At 42.3% G+C, this 26,587-nt stretch overlaps 1 protein-coding gene and 1 pseudogene across 1 annotated transcript in view; both read right to left on the reverse strand.

The window, feature by feature from the left end:
• The window catches only part of LOC143963745 (death-associated protein kinase 1-like), a 102,746-nt gene that overhangs the window by 61,162 nt on the left and 14,997 nt on the right, over window positions 1-26,587 (reverse strand). Inside the window, exons 4-6 of the mRNA XM_077473470.1 lie at window positions 23,623-23,721; window positions 17,392-17,496; window positions 13,710-13,805 (exon numbers count right to left, since the gene is read on the reverse strand). Coding sequence (XP_077329596.1) covers window positions 13,710-13,805; window positions 17,392-17,496; window positions 23,623-23,721 — 300 coding nt within the window. The remainder of the gene's footprint in view (window positions 1-13,709; window positions 13,806-17,391; window positions 17,497-23,622; window positions 23,722-26,587) is intronic.
• LOC143964388 (uncharacterized) lies at window positions 22,045-23,057 on the reverse strand (annotated as a pseudogene).

Genomic DNA, 26,587 nt, shown 5'->3' on the forward strand with positions numbered 1-26,587 from the left:
GGCTGGCTAGACCGTTGACTCTCCCACAGCACAGATAATTTATACTTATCAGCCTTTACTGGGCCGTGCCCTGGAGATTTCATTTGTCTGAGTTTTTTTTATTTATTTTTATTTTTTTATTGTTGATCTGCCTCAGTTCTAATGTGCCTGCACTTTTCCTCCTTTGTGCCTTGTGTTCAATTATTGCACTATATATATATATAATGTTTTTTGGTATGCTCCTTTGTATCTGTGCAAATTGATGTATGTGTTAGACCTGAGTGTGCCCAGTTTGTCTGTGGCTAATGTTTTTTTTTTTTTTTCTCTGTATGTCTATCTATTGGTTTGTGTTGAATCTCAATAAAAACATCTGGAAAACAAAAAAATAAAAAATGTGTTTAACTTGTTTTGTTTTATCATTCTAGAGCTCTCAGGAAACTTGTAAATGACCAGCAAACCAATTGGGATGTATATTTGGACGCCACGCTTTTTTCTCTACGATCTAAAGTCCAATGCACGACAAAGCATTCTCCCTTTCTTCTAATGTATGGGAGGGAGGCGGTTTTCCCCTCTGAAGTTCCAGTTGACCTGCCTGTGAGTTTTTATTATTATTATACATGTTTTATCTAGCGCAAACTGTTTGCATAGCTCTTCTAGAAATAAATCTGTATTTATAATCATTTCAGTCTTCTACTATTGAATATTTGTAGTTGCAAAACATTTTGACTGTTAATGTCTGTTTTACTTATTTTGATACTATATCAAACATTCTTTGTCTTATTATAACTTGTCTGTCCTTTCAGCTTTCAAATATTATTATGCCTGAGGAAGGGAGCTATGACGTGTTTGTGGCAGAAAAGAGAGCATCTATGGACAAGGTGAAAGATGTTGTAATGAAAAATATTGAAAACACGCAGGATAAGCAGAAGTTGGCTTATGAAATAAAAGTTTTGAAGAAAAACAAGGGGTTATCTTATAAACTTGGCGATGAAGTCCTGTTGTATAATGCGAGGAAACGTGGAAGAAAAGGAGGAAGAATGGAATGCGACTTTTCAGGCCCTTTCATTATTGGGGAGATGTGTGGCAAGGTGGTTGGATTATCAAATTTACAGGGGGTAGCTTTAAATAAGATGACTAATCTAGACCATTTAAAGCCATATCGAAGAGCTGTTGGCATGTCTCCCGAAGAGAACCTCTGCAGTGTCTTGTCCAAGGATATCCCTATTGAGGTACAAACAAATTAACTATTCTAAAGTCTTCCATACAGCTGCTTTGCATATGATTTGCCTTGTTCTGTTTTTTATCTGAGTCTGTTCTTCCTTCATGTACTATATGACTTCTATTCTTTACAAATATAATAACCGTAAATAACGTAAAAATTTTCATTTGGAAGCTTTCGCCAGAACCATGCCTAAATGTCCTGCAAACCATAGATGACAGAGGTAGCAGTCACTGGGTTCTTATTTGGCTATGATGACCCTGTTGGTCATTTTGGCCTTGTTTAAAGTGTTTGGCCATGCCCTGTTGGTATGGCCTCCTTTTTTTTTCTTTGTTACCCAGTTTTCTTATTTGGCCATGCCCTGTTGGTATGGCCTTTATATTTGGCCATGCCCTGTTGGTATGGCCTTTTTTTTTTTTGCACCCAGTTTTGTTATTTGGCCATGCCCTGTTGGTATGGCCATTTTAATATGGTGGCTGCTCTTGCCAGCTCTTGTTTTCAATATTATAATGACTAAACTCTACAGATTGAGGCCTTACCAGCAATAGGTATGATTCCGATATAGACATATTGAGAGTGTGTGTGTCTAGGTATGTATATGTAACACACAAGTCTGAAATAAAAAAAAAACTAAATTAAAAGGCAATTGTATACCTAATTTAAACATGCCAACTTAAGTCTAACTCTCATGTGGGCATCTATTAGGGCATATTGTGATTAAAAATTTAGAATTACTATAAATTTGGAGATAAGGCATACTCAACCTGTATTTGTTTTGGCTCCAAAGTATGCAAACCAGGGCTTTTTTTCAGCAGGAACTAGGGGGAACTCTGTTTCACCACCTCTGACTCAGGTCTTCTGCTCCGTGCTCACCACTATCACTTGGTAACACTGAAGTCCAGCTTCTGCATTTACAAGTGATAGGTTATTTCCCAGTAGCTCCCACAGGTCAGATCTCCTATGCAGATCCCAGACAGGGACAAGGGAGATACAAAACAGGTGTCCAGGGTTTAGTGCAGTCATGGGCAGGAGAGGGTGTGTGGTAGGTTGCACCCTCTGTGGTCTCCATTTTTTCTCCCTTGCAAGTGACTGTAGTATAGTATAGTATGCTGGGAGGTATTACAGCCGGAAAGGTGTTTTAAGCTTAATATTGCAACAAATGTATGACAGATGGTGGAGCTGTTAAGGAGGGGGGAGTAAATGAGGGCAGTGGAGGGAGGGGGTTGTATGCAGAGGGAAGAGCTACTATTTGATGCCATTTGGCAGGTATGTGAGTGTGGCAGGCATGGTTGAGTTCCTGCACTTATTCTCTGAGAAAAAAAGCCCTGATGCAAACCATAACATTTCTTCAGTCAATCCTGGCCATACATGGTTAGAATTTCAAAAGAATTTTCTTGGTAAAATCGTATCTAAGACTTTTCATATAAATTTCGCACTGTTAGTGGGCTGCAGCAACAGACGATTTTCGTGATTTGAAATTTGAAGAATCGGAGATGTTGGAATAAAGAAAAAAAATATTTTCTCATCAATGATGGGGGAATCGTGCGAAAAATGTAATTAGAAAAATCCGCATGTGCAAGAAAATAAAATTCCCGGAGAGAAAATAAAATTACAGGCCACGAAAATTATTTTCTGTAGCAATATGAAGGCTTGGTCAGCCGAATATTGAAAATCAATGGTGGCATCATCGGATCAGAAAAAAGCAAGCTTTCTGATTTCGAAAAGAAAAATCGTTCAAAATTGCACCGTGTATGGCCTGCTTAAACTTGTATCAACCGTTTTTTTGTTTTTAAACAGTTAAAGTGTTATGGGCTGCTGAATATGATGACTCGGTGCAAGCAGTTGTGGGACCATACAGGCTGTATGTGTCCTCTTTCCATAGGCTGCGTGGGATAGAGTGGCTAAGTGATGAGGTAATAGGTTGCACTGTTTAAAAAACATACATGTAAGATTGTTTTCAAAATATACATATTTTTAAAATGTGTACATATATTTTTTCATAATAAAGGTGATTGATGCCTACCTTCATCATCTGATTGCAAAGCATCAGGCAAGACTTAATAATGTTTATGAAAGTGTTTGTCAATTATTTGCATTATTGTGTTTGCATAACGTTTTATTATCTTCCAACAGGAACCTGTTCACCAGCTCTCTGCAGTGATCGCTACAGCATTGTTTAAAGGAGAATTCCACAGACTTGGAAAGGTTGGTCAATTTTTACACCTATAATTATCCGTTGATTGGTGGGTGTAAAATTATCTATTATAATAGGAATATATATACAAAAATTTGGCCAAATTTATTAACTTTGCTTTACACCTATTCCTCAGACAGTGTTTCCAATAGAAGATGTTTGGATGTGCCCAGTTAACCTTGACGTACACTGGATTTTAGTTGTATTTATTCTATAAAATTTGATTTAGCTTTCTTTACTTTTTTGCACATTATTTACAATTGTTATATGTATATATACTTATACTTATATCCTTTTTTTTTTTTTTACTGCTGATTATATTTTTTAATGGCTCTCATTACACAAGCCGCAACACTTAAGATAACAATAGGAAGTTTTAAGATTTGTTAAGCAAAAATGCATTTTCTAAGGCAGATATTAGCAAAATTCTAAACTTCATTTGATATTGAAGGTTCATGACTTGTCTAATTGGGCCATCTGTGAATTATAAATATGAACACCGTCTAAGTTGTGTGTTTTGTTTTTATTTTTAAAAATTATTTTTTAGATTGTCATCGTGTCAGAGCAGGTCCTTGTGGTGATAGACCCAATGGGAAATTAAACTTCCTATTATTCTATATTGCAGAACAACTGGGGGTAAGTGTGCTTCTTGTAGAAAATGCCCATCATACATATGTGCACATGTTTCTGATTACATGTGTCTTTATTTTAAACCATGACTAGTCTATTCTTGAACATGCACTCACGTGAAGCCCAATGGAAGACCTGGATAATGGAACACAACAACCAGCAGGATTCCCATAGCTGTGGTGTCCTAATCTTGCTGGTAAACTTTTATTCTCTTCTCGGTTTTGTGTGTGTGTGTGTGTGTGTGTGTGTGTGTATACACTTTTATTTATTTTTTGTGATTAAAATCACCTTTTCAGAGATGAATGAATGCATTATAACTGTCCCTAGTAAATTATGATTGCAAGCCTTGGGCTGTTATTCCAAAAAGGCAAATATATAACAAAATAAGATGTGTTTTTCCATATTGCCACCCTGCCTGGCCTTACATTCATGTGAAATACTGTTACAAATGAGAAGTGTGATGCTTTTACAGTTTGCCAAGGAGTTCCTTAGGACCAGGACCATCAGTACTGTAAAGACCACTTCTGAAGCAATGACGGATGCTAGACTGGAAATTGTTTGTGCCCTATTGCAGTATAAAGATCAGTAATAGAACGCATAGCATGAACGATCGGTTAGTCAAATTTTACAAATACAGTTGCAAAGCTGGAAACATGTTTATCACTAACAAAACGGTTCTTGTACAAATTTACGTTGCACTGTAAAGTAACATGCTATGTGTGCTTTAATGTTTTTACTCCTTTATTTTAGGTGAGACGTAACTTTATCACAGGATTCGGAAATTAAGTGTGGAGGTATGTAAAAAGTGTCACTGTGTTGGTGTGTGTTTGTCTCTGTGTGTGTGTGTGTGTGTGTGTGTGTGTGTGTGTGTGTGTGTGTGTGTGTGTGTGTGTGTGTGAGAGACAGAGAGAGAGAGACAGAGAGAGAGAGAGACAGAGAGAGAGAGAGACAGAGAGAGAGAGAGAGAGAGAGAGAGAGAGAGAGAGAGAGAGTGAGAGAGAGAGAGAGAGAGAGAGAGACTGAGAGAGACAGAGAGAGAGAGACTGAGAGTGAGAGAGAGAGAGACTGAGAGTGAGTGAGAGAGACTGAGAGTGAGAGAGAGAGACTGAGAGTGAGAGAGAGAGACTGAGAGTGAGAGAGAGAGACTGAGAGTGAGAGAGAGAGAGACAGAGAGAGAGAGAGACAGAGAGAGAGAGAGACAGAGAGAGAGAGACTGAGAGTGAGAGAGAGAGACTGAGAGTGAGTGAGAGAGACTGAGAGTGAGAGAGAGAGACTGAGAGTGAGAGAGAGAGACTGAGAGTGAGAGAGAGAGACTGAGAGTGAGAGAGAGAGACTGAGAGAGACTGAGACTGACAGAGAGACTGAGACTGACTGAGAGAGACTGGTGTGTGTCTGTGGGTGAAAGTTGAGTGAATGGTCAGTAACAAGGGTTGAAGCCTTGACGTGGCGTTACTGCTCACATGGGAATCCATGTGCCAATTCAACCAACCTCAGTAAATGTATAAATTATGTGGTTAACCAAAAACGGTGTTCCATTTGTGTGCATAATATCAACATTTTGTGTTAAAGGCACCATCATTGTGACAGACCTACCCAGGACAGGTAATTTGGGCAAAGTTAAGGATCAAGCCTCTTACCCACTTCTCTGGGAGATGGGTGACTTGGGAAAACCTTAGACATACAGACTCTGGAAATCAAGAACCGTGATTCATGTTGATGACCTAGCTGGGACATGTATTCTTTACTGATGACTGTTCTATTAGGATACACTAGACAAATGCCTTTCCCATTGTATGCCGCTAGGATGCAGTCCCATTGTAAATTAAGACCTATTGTGTCTGCTAGCTGATAGAGGCTTCAATCTATTGCAGTTGGGGGTTCTCCCTGTCCACTACAAGCCTCAATCTCACCCAATCTACTACATACCTCCATCAAATGTATCCATCCACAACACCCCTCCTCCCATCATATCACTTCATACCCGCTCTTCTCTATGGGGAGATTGGATGAAAAAGGACCAACTGTCCTTTTTTCGTCTGACATGCTGGACGGATGGTGAATGTATTGCCATTTGTCTGTTTTTAGTGGATCTTGTTGAAACGGATGCCCGGCGGGTATCAACAGACACATGACATTCACCTTCCCATAGAAATGAATGGTTGGGCCAATTGTACCTGCCAGAAAATGGACAGGCGAATCTGATCCTGTGAAAGGGGATTCAACTATCGTTGCTCACTAGAAGTTTGTGAGCAATATCAGACAAGACTGTACATCCACCTGCTTACTGTTACTTACTTTTGACTGTAAAATGCAAAAATAAAGAAATGTATTTAGCGTTACTGCCTGTAATAAATAAAAATAAAGTACTCCAATACATACTGTCTGAATGTTGTCGTTCATCTAGAACAGGGGTACCCAAACAATGGGCCAGTTTACTATACTTAGGCCTCCATTATTGGTGTCAGTGAATAGAATGGTGCCCCAAAGAGGCTGATCAAGAACTGAAGAAGTAAAAAAGTTGTTCAAGATACAAACCACTCCATATCCTTAGGCTGATTCTGTCAATGGTGGAGAGACAAACTATGGTGTCTGTAAACTATGTTGAGAAGCTTATGTGATTGAACCAAAAAGCTTTTAAAATTATAATTTTACATCTAAACAGACCCTCCTTTCGAAAGCAAAGCAACATTTGTTCAGTCTTGTATTGTTAGTCAACCACACAACATGCATCTGCCACAAATATGAGTACACAGCAACCTAAGTGCGGTGCGCATGGCACTGCCAACACATTGACAGCTCTCAGCCAATCATAGGACGTACATGCTAGAGACAGGGGATAGACAAAGGGATATGGATGCTATGGCCATTTTAAATTGTGGACCCCCAAACACAGGGTAGATTTGGGAAAACTAGCATGTCTTTGAACAGTGGTGTACCCAGAGATAAGCAATGCAAGTTCAGTGAGAATATGCAAACTCCATGCATATAGCATGCTAATCATGTTTCACACCAAGAACCCCAGAGCTGTAAGTCATAAATGGGAAAAAAAAAATGAAGCTCTAGCATAGTTGCCAACTGTCCCACATTACTGGTATTTAGACATTTTAATTGGTCTAACGGGGTTTTGTCCCATGAATTTGGAGTTTTAATGATTTCTCTCAACCTCCGCTAGAGGTGCGCAGCCAACATTAGTTAACAGTTTCCTCCCGCCACTATTTTACAGAAGACCAGCTGTTGTGAGGAAGAAACAAGAAACCCGGAACCCAGGCTAGGCCTCCATGAGCCACTCTTCTGTAAATGGTGCAGAGACAAAATCACCAGTGGCGTTGCTACCGGTGATGAAGAGGGGGGGACACCTAATGTAATGAGGGAATCGACTGTAAACACCTGACATAAAGAGGGCCACCTGATGGCATCTGGTGGCAGGTGACAGTGGCAAGTGAGACGCTCAGGTCTCCAAGCTGATTCTGCATTATAGTGAGGTGAACTATTTAATTTTATGTTACAATGTAATAAGTACATTTATGGGCTTCAAACATCCTGACACCAAAACAACCATGGTACCGTGATGAATGAAATGGTAACACCAGGTGTTGGTAGTATATATGCAGCGATACACCGATCAGATGTTTATTTGTAATACATTGTGTGTGTTTATTAAATGCTATGTAATCACAATTTATGTGCAAACAGGATGAAATGGCACCCCCCCTGAACCTGAACGTTTAAATTTGCATTCATTGTATGTGTTCTGTAGATGATATATGATTTCAAGCTCTAGGGGTAAAACAAGTCCCAGCATAGCAGGACCTAACACCACAGGTTGCCCTGTCGTTGTATTAGGGCAGCTGAGAGCTCTAGAGGGACTACAAGTCCCAGCATGGCAGGATAATCCGCACTGGTTTCCCTGGATTGTATTGGGCTGTACATGGACAGCTAGCATCTCTAGAGGCACTACAGGTCCCAGCATTGCAGAACCTAACACTCCAGGTTGTTTTAGGGTTTATAGGGACAGCTGTCAGTTCTGGAGACACTACAAGTCCCAGCTAAGACCGCACGTAGCTCAGCATAGGCACTACAAGTCCCAGAAATCCAGAACCTAAGACCGCACGTAGCTCAGCATAGGCACTACAAGTCCCAGCAATCCAGAACCTAAGACCGCACGTAGCTCAGCAAAGGCACTACAAGTCCCAGCAATGCAGAACCTAAGACGGCATGTAGCTCAGGATAGGCACTACAAGTTCCAGCAATCCAGAACCTAACACTGCACGTAGCTCAGCATAGGCACTACAAGTCCCAGCAATGCAGAACCTAAGACCGCACGTAGCTCAGCATAGGCACTACAAGTCCCAGCAATGCAGAACCTAAGACCGCACGTAGCTCAGCATAGGCACTACAAGTCCCAGCAATGCAGAACCTAAGACCGCACGTAGCTCAGCATAGGCACTACAAGTCCCAGCAATGCAGAACCTAAGACCGCACGTAGCTCAGCATAGGCACTAAAAGTCCCAGCAATGCAGAACCTAAGACCGCACGTAGCTCAGCATAGGCACTACAAGTCCCAGCACTCCATAACCTAAGACCGCACGTAGCTCAGGATAGGCACTACAAGTCACAGCACTCCAGAACCTAACACCACACGTAGCTCAGGATAGGCACTACAAGTCCCAGCAATCCAGAACCTAACACTGCACGTAGCTCAGCATAGGCACTACAAGTCCCAGCAATGCAGAACCTAAGACGGCACGTAGCTCAGGATAGGCACTACAAGTCCCAGCAATCCAGAACCTAACACTGCACGTAGCTCAGCATAGGCACTACAAGTCCCAGCACTCCAGAACCTAACACCACACGTAGCTCAGGATAGGCACTACAAGTCCCAGCAATGCAGAACCTAAGACCACACGTAGCTCAGCATAGGCACTACAAGTCCCAGCAATCCAGAACCTAACACCGCACGTAGCTCAGGATAGGCACTACAAGTCCCAGCACTCCAGAACCTAACACCACACGTAGCTCAGGATAGGCACTACAAGTCCCAGCAATCCAGAACCTAACACTGCACGTAGCTCAGCATAGGCACTACAAGTCCCAGCAATGCAGAACCTAAGACCGCACGTAGCTCAGCATAGGCACTACAAGTCCCAGCAATGCAGAACCTAAGACCGCACGTAGCTCAGCATAGGCACTACAAGTCCCAGCAATGCAGAACCTAAGACTTCACGTAGCTCAGCATAGGCACTACAAGTCCCAGCAATGCAGAACCTAAGACCGCACGTAGCTCAGCATAGGCACTACAAGTCCCAGCAATGCAGAACCTAAGACCGCACGTAGCTCAGCATAGGCACTACAAGTCCCAGCACTCTATAATCTAAGACCACACGTAGCTCAGGATAGGCACTACAAGTCACAGCACTCCAGAACCTAACACCACACGTAGCTCAGGATAGGCACTACAAGTCCCAGCAATCCAGAACCTAACACTGCACGTAGCTCAGCATAGGCACTACAAGTCCCAGCAATGCAGAACCTAAGACCGCACGTAGCTCAGCATAGGCACTACAAGTCCCAGCAATGCAGAACCTAAGACCGCACGTAGCTCAGCATAGGCACTACAAGTCCCAGCAATGCAGAACCTAAGACCGCACGTAGCTCAGCATAGGCACTACAAGTCCCAGCAATGCAGAACCTAAGACCGCACGTAGCTCAGCATAGGCACTACAAGTCCCAGCAATGCAGAACCTAAGACCGCACGTAGCTCAGCATAGGCACTACAAGTCCCAGCACTCTATAACCTAAGACCACACGTAGCTCAGGATAGGCACTACAAGTCACAGCACTCCAGAACCTAACACCACACGTAGCTCAGGATAGGCACTACAAGTCCCAGCAATCCAGAACCTAACACTGCACGTAGCTCAGCATAGGCACTACAAGTCCCAGCAATGCAGAACCTAAGACCGCACGTAGCTCAGCATAGGCACTACAAGTCCCAGCACTCCATAACCTAAGACTGCACGTAGCTCAGAATAGGCACTTCAAATCACAGCACTCCAGAACCTAACACCACACGTAGCTCAGGATAGGCACTACAAGTCCCAGCAATCCAGAACCTAACACTGCACGTAGCTCAGCATAGGCACTACAAGTCCCAGCAATGCAGAACCTAAGACCGCACGTGGCTCAGCATAGGCACTACAAGTCCCAGCAATGCAGAACCTAAGACCGCACGTAGCTCAGCATAGGCACTACAAGTCCCAGCACTCCATAACCTAAGACTGCACGTAGCTCAGGATAGGCACTTCAAATCACAGCACTCCAGAACCTAACACCACACGTAGCTCAGGATAGGCACTACAAGTCCCAGCAATCCAGAACCTAACACTGCACGTAGCTCAGCATAGGCACTACAAGTCCCAGCAATGCAGAACCTAAGACCGCACGTGGCTCAGCATAGGCACTACAAGTCCCAGCAATGCAGAACCTAAGACCGCACGTAGCTCAGCATAGGCACTACAAGTCCCAGCACTCCATAACCTAAGACCGCACGTAGCTCAGGATAGGCACTACAAGTCACAGCACTCCAGAACCTAACACCACACGTAGCTCAGGATAGGCACTACAAGTCCCAGCAATCCAGAACCTAACACCACACGTAGCTCAGGATAGGCACTACAAGTCCCAGCAATCCAGAACCTAACACTGCACGTAGCTCAGCATAGGCACTACAAGTCCCAGCAATGCAGAACCTAAGACCGCACGTAGCTCAGCATAGGCACTACAAGTCCCAGCAATGCAGAACCTAAGACCGCACGTAGCTCAGGATAGGCACTACAAGTCCCAGCACTCCATAACCTAAGACCGCACGTAGCTCAGGATAAGCACTACAAGTCCCAGCACTGCAGAACCTAACACCACATGTAGCTCATGATAGGCACTACAAGTCCCAGCAATCCAGAACCTAACACTGCAAGTAGCTCAGCATAGGCACTAGAAGTCCCAGCAATGCAGAACCTAAGACCGCACGTAGCTCAGCATAGGCACTACAAGTCCCAGCAATGCAGAACCTAAGACCGCACGTAGCTCAGCATAGGCACTACAAGTCCCAGCACTCTATAACCTAAGACCACACGTAGCTCAGGATAGGCACTACAAGTCACAGCACTCCAGAACCTAACACCACACGTAGCTCAGGATAGGCACTACAAGTCCCAGCAATCCAGAACCTAACACTGCACGTAGCTCAGCATAGGCACTACAAGTCCCAGCAATGCAGAACCTAAGACCGCACGTAGCTCAGCATAGGCACTACAAGTCCCAGCAATGCAGAACCTAAGACCGCACGTAGCTCAGCATAGGCACTACAAGTCCCAGCAATGCAGAACCTAAGACCGCACGTAGCTCAGCATAGGCACTACAAGTCCCAGCACTCCATAACCTAACACTGCACGTAGCTCAGGATAGGCACTACAAGTCACAGCACTCCAGAACCTAACACCGCACGTAGCTCAGGATAGGCACTACAAGTCCCAGCACTCCATAACCTAACACTGCACGTAGCTCAGGATAGGCACTACAACATGGTTATTTAAAAATGATACGAGGTAACAAGGGAAGTATTAGTGTTGTAACTCACGGCCCAGTGTTTGTGTTGTCTGCAAAGTCACTTCCGTAACATTATGTGATGGTTTCGCTGATTCAAAAGTTAAACGTCACTTCCGTAACATTATGTGATGCTTTTGCTTAACTGTATTGCCGAACATATGTTGGAACGCACGGCGCTAGCGTTTGGAACGCACGGCGCATGCGCAGTACGCAATTTCTTCACTTCCGTTGCATTCTGTGATAGGCAGCAAAATGTGACACTACACGAGATTGACATGTCGCTGGCCCCGTCACCTGGTATGGACTTAAAGGGGAAGCCCTACGCCAAAAAAACGGCGTGGGGGTCCCCCCTAAGGTCCATAGCAGACTCTTGTCCCCCACTTCAGTTCTTCAACATCTCAAGGAGGAAGAAGAGGAGAAGAAGAAGAGAAGGCGGCGGCGGCGACAGAAGACCGGGCCACCGCTAGTAAAAGAGCTATAGGAAGAAAGCGGAGGCCCGGCAGGAAGAACTGAAGTGGGGGACAAAACCCTTGAGTCGGAAGAAGACCCCCGGGCGGGGGTGGCGACGAAGAACAAGAAAGCTGGGCTCCTCCGCTAGTAAAAGAGCTAGCAAAAAATAGCGAAGTCCAGAGAGAAGACCCCCCCAAGACGGAAGACCACCGGAGCTGTGCAATAAATTATTTTAAAACCTTGTGTTGTGTTTTATTTACACTTTTTTTCCGCAGGTGAATGGGTAGGGGTACATTGTATCCCATACTCATTCACATAGGGTGGGGGGCCGGTATCTGGGGGCCCCCTTATTAAAGGGGGCTCCCGGATTCCAATAAGCCCCCCACCCGTAGACCCCGACAACCAATGGCCAGGGTTGTCGGGAAGAGGCCCTTGTCCTCATCAACATGGGGACAAGGTGATTTGGGGTGGGGGGGCCGCAGGGCTCCCCCTTCCCCAAAGCACCCCCCCATGTTGAGGGCACGTGGCCTGGTATGGCTCAGGAGGGGGGGGCGCTCGCTCGTCCCCACCCCCTTTCCTGACCGGCCAAGCTGCGTGCTCGGATAAGGGTCTGATATGGACTTTGGGGGGGATCCCCACGCCGTTTTTTGGGCTTAGAGCTTCCACTTTAAGTCCATACCAGGTGACAGGGCCAGCGACGTGTACGGGAAAGTCCGTTCATTTCAAAAGTCCGGCGGACTAGCGCACAGGCGGCCGGACTCGCAGTCCGGCAGACAATTTTTGAGTCAAAACTTCTTTCTAAGTCCGCCGGACTTTTGGGAAAAAAAAGTCCAAGTCCGCCAGATAGTCCGATCGTGTGTACGCGGCATAAGAGAAATGGTCAAGTGATAGAAACGGTAATAACTGTGAGGTATGAGCTGATGGAGAAAGTAAAAAGACAGAGGCTGATATACTAAAACTGGAGAGTGCAAAATCTGGTGCAGCTCTGCATAGAAACCAATCAGCTTCCAGGGTTTATGTCAAAGTTTAATTGATCAAGCTGAAGTTAGAATCTGATTGGCTACCATGTACAGCTGCACCAGATTTGCAGTTAGTTTTAGTAAATCAACCCCACGTTGTATTAGTTAGATGCTGGATAGGCTATTATAAAGACATGGCTTTTTACTAATCACCTAAAGGTGGTAAGAGTGGGAGATAGTCGGATAGATTGGGGTAAGGAGTTTTAGAGAATGTTAGAGGCTCTGGAGAAGTCCTGGATGTGAGCATGTGAGGAAATGACAAGGGAGCTAGACAGCAGGAGGTCTTGTGAAAATCGAAGAGAGCAATTTGGTTGGTAGATTGGGACCAGGTTAGTGATGTAGCTGGGTGCAGTTATGACATCATAGCTTGACAAATCTGAAATATAAATCACTGCTTGACTCCTTTTTCTCTGTGATCAACTTTTTTCGCCAAAAGGTTTTCTAACCTTTTGGAAATCATTTATATTGATAGGAAACATTTCTAACTGGCCTGATTGATACAAAAACATATGAAATGGTCATATTATTTTCCCTAGTTGGCCATAAATGGCTTGCATTACATTGTTAAATTAAATTGTTAGTGTTGAATTTTGAGTTGCTTCAACACGCTCACCTTATCCTGCAGATTTGCGTCAGCTCCTTTATCCAGTAGGAAATTGACAATGTCTATGCTTTTACCTCGAATGGCTTCATGAAGAAGGGATGAACCCTAAAACAGAGAAACATCTTAAAGGTGGTTGTCTGCAACAAAATAGGAAAAACTACAGCAATCAACAAGAAGAATAAATGAATGAAAAGAGTAATATGATTATAACAAAGAGAGAATAATAGCAAAAAATTGCAAAATCACACAAGCTGTTAAATAAATGAAAGCAGTTAATGAAAAACAAGAGCAATCATCATTGCAAGATACAAAAAAATGTTTTTAAAACTTTAAAATCAGATACTAATACAACATCAATGCTGTTTTTCTTCTGACTTTTCTCTTGTCTTTTTTGTTTATTGGACTATTTGCAGTAATTTCGGAGTGCATTTTATATATGCAATTTAAACAAAATGGGAAAGTCCTGCGCTTATCCTCCCACCTAGGTGGGCATAAATAATAACTGTGACTTTTTAGTAAATGAAACAATAGAGGAAAGCTACAACCATAAAGGTCTGAACCCCTGACACAAACATAAATAATAAAAAATAGGTGTGCTAATCAATAGTGTTTAGAACAGTGCAAAAATGCATACATTCCTCAAAACTGAATGAATATTTAAAAATTGGTGAAAATATATATATGTATTAAAAACGAGGAGACTTGCCTAAGCAACCCACCTGAGTCTTCTTTCCCAGGTGAAGCCTATCACGGGGAAACGCATCAGGTGGAGCCCATTGTGAGACGTCAATCTGTTAGAGCAGGCTGGTGCAGACCGCTGCTCTGCTTGTTGCTTTTTTGCTGATGTGTAGTGTGTTTTAAATAAATCCCTTGTTAAAACCTACTTCTCTATGAGGCTTCCCTCTCCTTTCCACACATCTTTTAAGCCTATCTTTAAGTTCATCTATTGGACGTCGCTATATCCATTGATACGGATGTTTCTGTGATTGCTGGAAAATTGGATCCGCTGTTACGGCCCAGCCTGCCAGAGTCTATCGGGATTGTCATCTAGCGTTTGAGATCTCTATAACCTGAGATCCACTCGCTTTGGTAAGAGGCACATATAAGAGGTGAGGTGAGATTTACAATTTATGTTGTTGGAAATTTGAAGGACGCTGAAATATAAATTTACCAGGTTGACCTTAATAATTTTTCATAAGAGCTTTTTTATAAGGGTTTTCCAGTTGGACATTCACAAAATTCTTGGATTTCATTACATTTTTTATACTTGATGGACATGTGTCTTTTTTCAGCCTGACTAACTATGTAACTATGTAACTATTGATTAGCACACTTATTTTTAATTGTATATGCACTTTACCATGATTTCTATGTATGTCCTTTTTAAAAAAGAGTAATGTTTCATTGAAAGATATGGCACATTGACGGTAATAACAGCAATGGACTTATGATCCTTATACCATAACCAAGATAATATATGCAATAGTTGAGAATATCATCGACAAGGCGTAACAATCAACATGAAATGGCTCAGGGAAGAGGACTATACGGAGACTACGAAATCCCCACAGCTGCAAGCTTTGATGACCAATTGGGTGGCTATATTATTTAGGTCCAGTTAAAAGGATGGAAGAAGGCAAGCTAAGCACCCAAGTGGGCTAGACAGATTACAAGCGAAAAGCAAGGTTCCAGAAGAATATGATACCTAAAAAAATGGGTTAGATTAAAATTACTATCAAGGTCATCTTTTCCAAGAAATGCCGGGGAACGGAAAAGGAGAATATGGAAGAATAGAGGAAAAAGGAGTATATGTCCTTTTTAAACAGAGGCTTTTTTTCAAATGAAGATTTATTGCTTTATAGTGATATGTGTCATATATACCAAGTGCAGACCCCTCTCTACCCTCAGCCTGTGATTGGATAATGAAGAAGGAGCCACAGCGAAAATATAAACTCATCTCTCTGCTCACTCTGCACTCTCCTCCAGTCAGCATATTCCCTGTCAGTACATCTGCATGCAACACACCTGACTGGCCCCCTAGTACTGCCACTGTGCACAGTGTTAAGATGGAAAGATATCAAGTCAAATCTAGAAACTTAAACTAGTTGCATTTAAAATGTATGTCATTATTTTTAGTCTCTGATGTAATACAACGTACATAATGAATACATAACTTTTATTTTTTGGTGGGGGGTGGGATTCCTTTATTTACCTTCCCGGAGTTCAACTTCAGTTCCCTCAGTACTTTAGCAATTGAAAGAAGAAAGAGGTCGTATGACTGGGGCTGTGGTTGCCATCATCCTTTATTGGTCACTACAGTATACATCCTCAATTTATGGGATTTTAAAAGCAACCCAAACACTTTTTTTTTATGTATAAAAATATTTTATTCTTATTCTTTGAAAATACTAAAAAAGTAATTCAACAAAATCTTTTTCTACAACCATGGTTTTACAGACAGACATCCCAACTCTTGGAACCATCTACTGTTTCATGTGGTGGTGGGATTGAACAGCAAGCAGCTCGGGAATACCACTTGATGCATTACAGATGTGCTATTATGGTGTATATTGTCCATGTCTATATGTAAAATCACGGTTGTAAAAGACTTGATTGAATTACTTTTTAGTATTTTTAAAGAATAAAAATAAAGAATAAAATATGTTTATACATAAAAAGTGTGTTTGGGTTGCCTTTAACATCCCATAAAGTGAGGAAGTATACTGTGACATACTTTAACAACTGAGACATTTTAGGACAAGCTAATAAGCAACTAATTACATATTTCATTGTTCAAAATAGATGTTGTGATGGGAGTCACTTTGGGCGGCTGGCCCATGGAACCCAGCTCACCCTAGAGAGGTCAGGGAAACTCCTTGTCCAGCTCCCCCAGGCCCCCTTATGTGTAATTCACCCTGTGTCTATTAGGGTCACAGGGTGACCAAGAACCCCTGACCAGACTCACCGTACAACCACACCTGACTCAGCATTTCGTGTTACCTTTGTATTACAGGGTTCTATATATGTGATTTGTGTTGAAAGAATGAAGGGGCTCTTTCACTTAGGACAGTAATATTTCTGAAAAATATCCCTCAAGAAATATATGAAGATAAATTCCACATTTCGTCTCAGACCATTGCTAGATAGTTTGAGGTGGGGTGGGGGTTGTTATGTGTTTTTTTAGTGGCTGTATCCCATTTTTCTATTTTTTCTGTCTGCCTTGGGAGAAAAGTACTATGGGATGTATATGTCTATGTGGATTAGATGTTGGCGGGGGGGGGGGGTCTCCAGCAGCCCCTCTTTAAGACAGTCTACTGTTGGAAAGTTGAATATACCTGTGTGTCTCTTGTTACTGAATGCAGTTTACCCCATCCTGTCTCATTATGTAAAGAAGGGGGATTGTCACCTGAGTGTATATCTCTTTGTACCTGTGTTTGAATAAACAGTCTTATGCATCTCTTCACCCTACACTGATGTCTCAAAAAGTGACTGGGTGGGCAAAGGGAAATTGGATCGCACTGGTATCGGGCAAAGGAAGCTTATACGGCGGACATACTTGAGTACGGGGGTCGGTCACATGAGATAGATATTAAATCTGTTAGTTATAAAGTAGGAGAATAGAAGTTAGTAAGACAAAATACATTTCTAAAATAGGCTAGCTTAAATTCTGTCTCCATCATTCTAGTTATACCTTAATACTTTGGACATTTATTGCATCGGGAGCCTCCGAGAGAAGCCTTTGAAGTACATTCAGATTTCCTCCAAAAGCCGCAAAATGCAAAGGAGTTAGGCCACTCTGTAGAGAATACAATATCATACTTATATACACCAAAATAATGAATGATGAGGATAAATTATAACGTTGATTATATTATTATACATTTTGCATATTGTAAGATCCAGCTCCCAAAAAAAAGAAATGATTAGAAAACTATTGTATACATTATTGTTATAATAATACTATATTATCTTAGCATACAAATGGAAATGACTAAGTTAAACTAAAAAAGCAAAAATAGTGATGCAAGTTTATAAGCTACTTCTGCACAACAAAGAAAGAGTCTGATTAACTATGGTAGCGATTGACGTGAGATGGCAGTCACTAACCCCCCTATTTTAGATCAGTCAGGCAATAATCTCTTATCTATGGTTCCGGCAGACAGCAGGCAATGCCTTTGACATGGAGCTAAAGCCAAAATATGAACAACAGTCAACAGGCAGGTTCTTTATTGCAGAAGAGACATGAAATGTATTTTCTGCAATAAAATATACTTACCTGCCTGTCCCCAATCCCCTTCAGAGTGTACATTGAGCTGTGCGCAGCTCAGGTTTACATTCCAGCACACTGCCAATGGGGTGGATTTACTAAAACTAGAGAGTGCAAAATCTGGTACAATTCTGCAGTGAAACCAATCAGCTTCCAGGTTTTATTGTCAAAGCTTATTTAAACGAGCTGAAGTTAAAAGCTGATTGGCTACCATACACAGCAGCACCAGATTTTGCACTCTCCAATTTTAGTAAATCAAACCAATGTGTCGGGGTGACTGCACTTCTGCACATGTGTGGAAGTGATGTCATTCTGCACTAGCCAATTAAAAACAGGGGAAAACCGGCACCTGTAGGAAACTAGGGAGAAGATATCAGCACCAGCAAGAGATCTTGCAAGCATCGGAACGTTGGCATAGGTCAGTATTTGTTCCTTAGATACACTTTAAGAGAACAAACAGGTTGGAAAAAACAATCAAGCTGCTATTATTCCCTTGGCCAAGATAAACTGTGCTGCTAGCATTTGGCCCCTTCCCAATCCTCCACTCTGCATAAGGGTACACATGAGAGCTCTTGTGTGAATGTTGGCAAAATGCAGCATAGTGCCTGAGGGCAATTGGATTACGTATACACTTGTATGCATTCTCTTTTTTTATCCACATCTTGAATGCTGTCTGTATGGTTGATCAATTAAAGTGTTCAAGCGCATTTGGAAAGTATTCACAGCGCTTCACTTTTTCCTATTTTTTTATGTTACAGCCCTATTCCAAAGTTGATTCAATTCATTATTTGTCCTCAAAATTCTACAAACAATACCCCATAATGACAATGTAAAAGAACTTTGTTTAAAATGTTTGCAGATTTATTAAAAATAAAAAAATGAAAAAAATCCCATGTACATAAGTATCCACAGCCTTTTCTCAATACTTTCTTGAAGCACCTTTGGCACCAATTACAGCCTCAAGTCTTTTTGAGTATGATGCTACAAGCTTGGCACACCTATTGTTGGTCAGTTTCTCCCATTCTTCTTTGCAGGACCTTCCAAGCTCCCTCAGGTTGAATGGGGAGCGTCGGTGCACAGCCATTTTCAGATCTCTTCAGAGATGTTCAATTGGGTTCAAGTCTGGGCTCTGGCTGGACCACTTAAGGACATTCATATAGCTGTCCCGTAGCTAGTCCTTTGTTATCTTGGCTGTGTGCTTAGGGTCGTTGTCCTGTTGGAAGATGAACCTTCACCCCAGCCTGAGGTCTAGAGCACTCTGGAGCAGGTATTTATCAAGGATGTCTCTGTACATTGCTGCATTCATCTTTCCCTTGATCCTGACTAGTCTCCCAGTTCCTGCCGCTAAAAAACATCTCCACAGCATAATGCTGCCACCACCATGCTTTGACTGTAGGGATGGTATTGGCCAGGTGATGAGCAGTGCCTGGTTTCCTCCAGACATTATGCTTGCCACTCAGGCCAAGGAGTTCAATCTTTGCTTCATCAAACCATAGAATTTTGTTTCTCATGGTCTGATAGTCCAGGTGGGCTGTCATGTGCCTTGTACTGAGGAGTGGCTTCCGTCTGGCCACTCTACCATACAGGCCTGATTGGTTGAGTGCTGCAGACATGCTTGTTCTTCTGGAAGGTTCTCCTCTCTCCACAGAGAAATGCTGGAGCTCTGTCAGAGTGTCCATCGGGTTCTTGGCCACCCCCCTAACTAAGGCCCTTCTCGCCCAATCGCTCAGTTTGGCTGGGCAACCCGCTTTAGGAAGAGTCCTGGTGGTTCCAAACATTTTCCATTTACTGATAATGGAGGCCACTGTGCTGCAGAAATTTTTCTGTACCCTTCCCCAGATCTGTGCCTTGATACAATCCTGTCTCTGAGGTCTACAGACAATTCCTTGGACTTCATCTCTTGGTTTGTGCTCTGACATGCACTGTTAACTGTGGGACCTTATAGACAGGTGTGTGCCTTTCCAAATCATGTCAGATCAACTTAATTTACCACAAGTGGACTCCAATTAAGTTGTATAAACATCTCAAGGATGATCAGTGGAAATAGGATGCACTTGAGCTCAATTTTGAGTTTCATGGCAAAGGCAGTGAATACCTATGTACATATGATTTTTTAAATTTTTTATTTTAAATAAACTTGCAAAGATTTCAAACAAACTTCTTTTACTTTGTCTTTATGGGGTATTGTTTGTAGAATTTTGAGGAAAATAATGTATTTAATCCATTTTGGAATAAGGCTGTACTATAACAAAATGTGGAAAAAAGTGAAGTGCTGTGAATACTTTCCGGATACACTGTATGTAAACCAGGGGTGTCCAACTTTTTGAGGAGCGATGGCCACTTTAGCGACTTGGTAACTGGTTGCGGGCCACAATGAGCAGAGTGGGCAGATTACGGGTCTATGTCCACTCTGCATATGCAGAGCAGACACGGACACAGCCATCTCTACTCTATGGGCCATCTGATCCCATCCCCTTCTGTTTTTTTAAGTGGATCGGATTGGAGATAGGCGGGTGTAAAAGCACACAAGTATGTTTACATCTGCCACTCTATAAAGGCGAATGGAGGCTCTGATTGGGTCCACCTGAAAAACAGACAGGCGGGCAGAATGGACCGATCATGTGAAAGGAGCCTAAGGCTGCATTTACGCTTTTGCACTGTGGTACCTGCACCTCAACTGACCTCAATCTTCAGTTCTTCCTCAGGATTCCTGCAGGTATTGCTGGCTGCTGCTGTCCCCAGGCATGTATGGCTGGTGGCTGCTGTTGGATGTCCTCTAGGGTAACTTGTTCTGTTGTCTGGTACTGCTGTTGAGTACTGCTGCGAGGTACTGTTGCTGGGTACTGCTGTTAGGTACTGTTGCTGGGTACTGCTGTTGGGTACTGTTTTACTGTATCCCATCCCCGAGCATAAGTGTGACAGGAGCTGGTGCTGGAGGAAGCTTGCGCCTGTAGTAGAGAGCAGAGCCGATACAGGAGGCATAGGCTCTGCTTTCTCTAGTGCCGGTTTCATTCTTTAAACCAATGCCCAGGGATGGCAGGTCGGGAACTGGGCTTGCTGACCTGCCATCCTGTAGCAGGAGGTAGCAGGCCACATCAGTTGGGGATGCCTGATGTAAACCCTAGCTATGAACATCTCTTATTTTCTCCCTTTTGTTTCCAGTTGAAAGCACTGATTGATTGATAAGTACAAAAAAAAAAAACGTTGATCTTGAGAGCTGATATCTTCCTGTGCTTTCTGCTTGTACTGCACTCAACAACAGTTAGCACTGTTCCCAGTTCTCTCCCTGGACTACAGAACACCTCCTGCTATGTTTTGGAGATGAGTAGAGGAGGGGGTGTTTTGCACTTCTAAAAACTTCCTGTCCTGGGGTGACAATGTTGCTCCTCCATAGATACAAATGAGTAAGTGAAAGGAAGTGTGTCCTGGGCAGGATCACCAAAAACAAAAAAGGTTGTAAAAAGAAAATTATGCAGCCACAACATAAGGACTGGCAAGCTGCATTATGTAAAATGTTTTGTTTTGTTTTTTTGGAATTTGCTTTAATCAGGCTCTAAGCAAAAGCTAATTTATCATAAAAGATCAAATAATTTGCAATGGATGTAACTGATTTTTTTTTTATTATGCCTTGAATCTCCAACTTGCAATAAAAAAAAGCAGTTAACAAAACATACCTATAGCAGTGGGCACGCGGGTGGCGCGATTTCGGGAGGACATTTTATGAAGCCCTCCCAGAACTGATCAGTTTATAGTTAACTGGAACCTGTTGTGCTAGAAATATTGCTCTCACTCTGACATTTGCTTCAATATGTTACACTTGTGGTGCGACCACAGTTTACATACACATCCTTGGGGTTGTGGAAAATTTTTTAAAATATATTTTATTGTGACTTTCTTTTTTATTTATATATATATATATATATATATATATATATATATATATATATATATACTGTATATATGTATATATATGCATTTTTTTTGCATAAATATATATATTTTTGCACATTTAAAAAAAAAATCACCTGCATAAAATTATGCTGAATTATTTTGTTTGTTGAAGGCATGAAGGCATTGAGGAGTTTTAAGTTACATGCAGCATAGTAAGGCACATGTCATAAAAATATAGATGACTGGACGAAGAATGGCCATTCCATGAAGAATTCAGCTTATTAGAAAAAGGTCCTGTATGCCGTGGTTATTTATCAGACACAGGCTTGCTCTGGCTTTCATTGTCTTCTGAATGTATCTGCAAGTCTTCTGCAGTACCAATACGTTCTGGTTTGTCTTTCTCAGGAAAAGGTTCTGGTTTCTGTTTTTGAGACCTACTGTTTAAAATTCATTGAATGTGTTCGCCCTAAGGCATTCCCTAAGGCATTCTGAGAATTAAGCCTCTCCCCCCATGGCTTGGGGTTCCAAGTCCACATTGGCAGTTGCTGTCTGTCTGGATCATGTCTGGTTTCCCTTTGTTGTTCTGTTTTCTGGAGGTACGCCTGGTCAAGCTTTGGGAGGATGCAGGAATGATGCGTCCAGTTTCTGCTGAGTACTGTGTGGACCTCCGTGGTTCCTCCTTCTCTTTCTTCTCTGGCTTTGTGTCCACAACAGCAACTTTTGTAGCCAGCTCTCTCAACTCATCTTGCCACGCTTCAGATATGCCACCCGAAGCCAGATATGGAACTTTGTTACTATGTGGATCTCCTATAGCCAGACTGGGAACCCCCAGCAGGTTAGTAGGGAGCTGGTTCTTTATCATAGGATGAGAATACAGAGGGGAGGTGACAGACCAGTCATCATTCACAATACATATAGGGATCCCATTAAGCCCTTGAATATGTGTGACCCGATTAGGATGGGGATTATGCCTTTAAAAGAATGAGTGCTGGCTGTAATTGCCATATCGAGAATAGCTTTTAGTCGGCGGTCTCATTGCTTCATCACTGAATCGCATAGGGGTGTTCTGGGCAAGATTTTCCAGTTTTTCAGCCAGGGCAGCAATGTCTTGGCTTTTAAAAGTGCTGGAGATGGGATTCTTCATCTCTTCCATCTTTTCTTTTGAAGATTTATGATTAGTGCCCAGTAGTTTACAACTTTCGATGCTGCTGACTCCTGCCCTTTCAGGGCTGCTTCCCTGAACTTTCAGTCTTCACAGGAAAGAGGTAACAGTGGATAGTGCAAGAAAGGGTGGGGTGGGGGGGCAGGGGAGATTTGTTGTTTTGTTGTCATCCTAAGCCAGGGGTTTGTGAGTTTCTAATGACGCACACAGTATACGGCAGGGGTAGGCAACCTGGGGCCCTCCAGCTGTTGTGGAACTACATTTCCCATGAGGCATTGCAAGGCTGGCCTATTTATGTAATTTTTACCTTATACCAAGGGGTTAATAAACTCCCATGTGATAGCACTGGCCAGGTGACAGCATCTAACCAAGCATGGATCTGCTCAGTTAGATCAAGGTTGTGGATGTGCCTCTGCCTCCCCCTTGCTCTCTATCCTGGGGATCCCAGTAAGAGGGGGAAACCGTGCCACCTGCACTGTGAAAGTGATCGGTGGCTTCATAGCCTCTGCATCACTTTCACTTTCAAGCTGAGAACCCTTATTACACTGTGTTCTAACACCATAAAATGCTAGGTAACTTAGCATTTCCAAACACATGCTTACCGCATTTCGGCCCAGAATGTCATTTCTGTCTTGCAGCAGATTGAGTACTCTCTCCAAGTTGTCAGCATGGGCAGCATAATGCAACTGTGTATTCCCACTCTGAAAAGGATACACACAGACATAATAACTTACATATGCGCTAATTCACTTATGTCATGGATTTTGAGCTTCAGGACTAGCTATGTAGCATTGAATATATGTATCACACAATGAACATCACAGGTATGCAAATGTTACAAACTGATATAGGAACAACAGATGAGAAAGCATTTGTGTGTTTTTATGCATATTGCTTAAATATAGTGACCCTCTTTTGAATTATAGACGTTCCAAGACAAATACCCTGTAAAGGAAGAACTGAACTTCTGCTAGAAATGTCAGTCTCCTGTGTCCCCTGCAGCTCCCACTGTTTCCACTTTCTGACCTCCACTTATTGCAGGATACAATAATGATGTGGAGGTCAGCCAGACAAACCAAAGAGATCAACAATCAGATTCACAGCAGAATTCAGGGGACCATTCCTCTTCAGTTGAGTAGTATTTGGCAGCGCAGACAGCAGGAAATGTATTTTTCCAACTATTGCTAACAAAACCTTCTGCTGGTGTTATTTTTTTTATCATTATATCTTCTTCAAAGGTCAATCCACAAACTGGCATTAAAGTTTATGGTATATAATCAGTGTTAAAGTGTCACTAAGCCCACATCATAAAACAACTATCAATAAAAGGTGTATCACGGTACATGCTGTTCATACTCACTCAGTCACTATGAGATTCGTTTTCTGTAGTCTGCAAAAATCCTGGTTGATCCTGCTGCTCACTATCTCCACCTTCTGTTTGTGTCCCCAATTCAGTTAGGGATTTTGCAGAACAGTGTTGGCACCTCTGCACATGCTCAGTTTAAGAATTTCCTCCCTATCACATCTGAGCAGCCACTGTGACTATAGAGTCACACATGTGGGTGTATACACAATGGTAAATGACAGCCCACTCCCTCACTCCTCCTCCATGCCCACTAACCAGCTAAACACAATTTGGTTGGGATATTACATGTAGAACAGGGGTCTCAAACTGGCGGCCCTCCGGCTGTTGTGAAACTACAAGTCCCATCATGCCTCTGCCTGTGGGAGTCATGCTTGTAACTGTCAGCCTTGCAATGCCTCATGGGACTTGTAGTTTTGCAACAGCTGGAGGGCCGCCAGTTTGAGACCCCTGATGTAGAATAATGGAAGCTTCATCTACCTCTTATTCTAAGACACAGGCTGGAGGGACATGTGATGACAGCCTGTGAGTGTTATAAATCCGCTCACACCATGTTATTGCTAGACATGTGCGATTCATTTCGGTCCGAATCTACATTTGGATGAATTTTTGGTTATTCAGAGATTCGGATGTATCTGAATTTGTGAATAACAATAGTAACGAAGTTTGTTCAAATTTGTTTTGTTTATTTGTTTTCTAATTCCAACATTTTTTGAATGATTTGAATTTGAATTGGTCGAATATTTATGGACCTATCCATATTCTGTTTGAAGAATAGCTGGTTGTTAAAGAGCGGGCCAGGAAGCTGGGTGCCGTGTCCTTAACAGTCAATGACTCATCAGCTGTCAGCAGATTTCCCCACTGACAACTGAATGTAAACCTAAAGAATTGCGGCAATGAAAAATAAATAAAAAAAACATGCCAAAATGTAAAAAAAAAGGGGTGTGGGGTCACCCCCAAAAATCTATACCAGACCCTTATCGGAGCATGCAGTCCAGAAGGCCAGGAAAACTTCCTGAACCATACCAGGCCACATACCAGGCACTCTCCAAAGCTCATCCCCTCCTTTCCTGACCTGCCAGGCTGCATGATCAGATAAGGGTTCAGTATGGATTTTGTCTGTGTCTCTGTGTCTCCACCCATCCCCCCCCTCCCGCTCCTGTTGCTATTCGTAGCAAAAAAAAAACTTTACAAAATATCCTGCCAGCCCCTCTCCTTTATTTGGAAATAACTGACTCTGTAAGTGTTTATTTAAATAGATACTTCTAAATACCTTTTTCCTGTTATCTTCAGGCCGGTCATGTGACTCCCTGCCGCTCTGCTAATACGATCCTAGGCTACAGTGGGCTACAGTCCCGGCTGGCGTCGGAGGAAGATCTCAGCTCCTCCCACTGTAGCCCTGGATCGTAGTAGCAGCCAGGAGACGTGCGAGCCGTCTGAAGATAACTGGAAAAAGGTATTTAGAAGCATCTTTTTAAACAAACAGTTACAGAGTGAGTTGTCGCCAGATAAAGGAGAGGGGCTGCCAGTGAAAGGTGTTTTAGGGTTACAACCACTTTAACACCCAGCTACTCTTCACACAGAATTCAGATCGGTTGATACATTTTCAACCGTTTCAAAATTTGTTAGAAAATGAATAAGCAAAACAAATTCCGAAACAAATCCACAAAACGAATTTAGTAACGTAATGCATTTATCCAAAACAAAAATTTCCATTCTGCATATGTCTAGTTATTGCCACAAAATAATAAAGATTTGATTTCAAATATATATTTGTATGACAGTTTTAAACAGTTTATTGATATTAAATTATTTATGTTTACTCTGTATCCCAAAAGGCTGTGATTTTTTATTTTAAACATGTGACCAGTAGCTGAGGACTAGAAGCTCCTCCTGCCTATGTTTCTGCACAGACAGGCTGGAAAAAATCTGGGTCATGTGACAGCTGTATATCGATTAGGAAAAAGTTTTTTTTTTAAATTAAAATAATTACAGTGCCATCATCCACATACAGAAATAGAAGGGAGAAGGTAAATGAAACAGTGTGTGTTTAGTATCACTTTTGTATCTCTAGTTCAAACTTTTTTTTTGTTTTGGATCAAGTAAGGAATGGATAGTACCTATTCAAGCTTTGATTTGCTGTCTGTGTCCTATTAGGAATATATTCTCTTACTTCTGAGTTATGCCTCGTACACATAATCGGA

The sequence above is a fragment of the Lithobates pipiens genome, unplaced genomic scaffold, assembly GCF_037356315.1.
Source record: "Lithobates pipiens isolate NorthernLeopardFrog02 unplaced genomic scaffold, aLitPip1_a1.2 Scaffold_8, whole genome shotgun sequence".
NCBI lineage: Eukaryota > Metazoa > Chordata > Amphibia > Anura > Ranidae > Lithobates > Lithobates pipiens.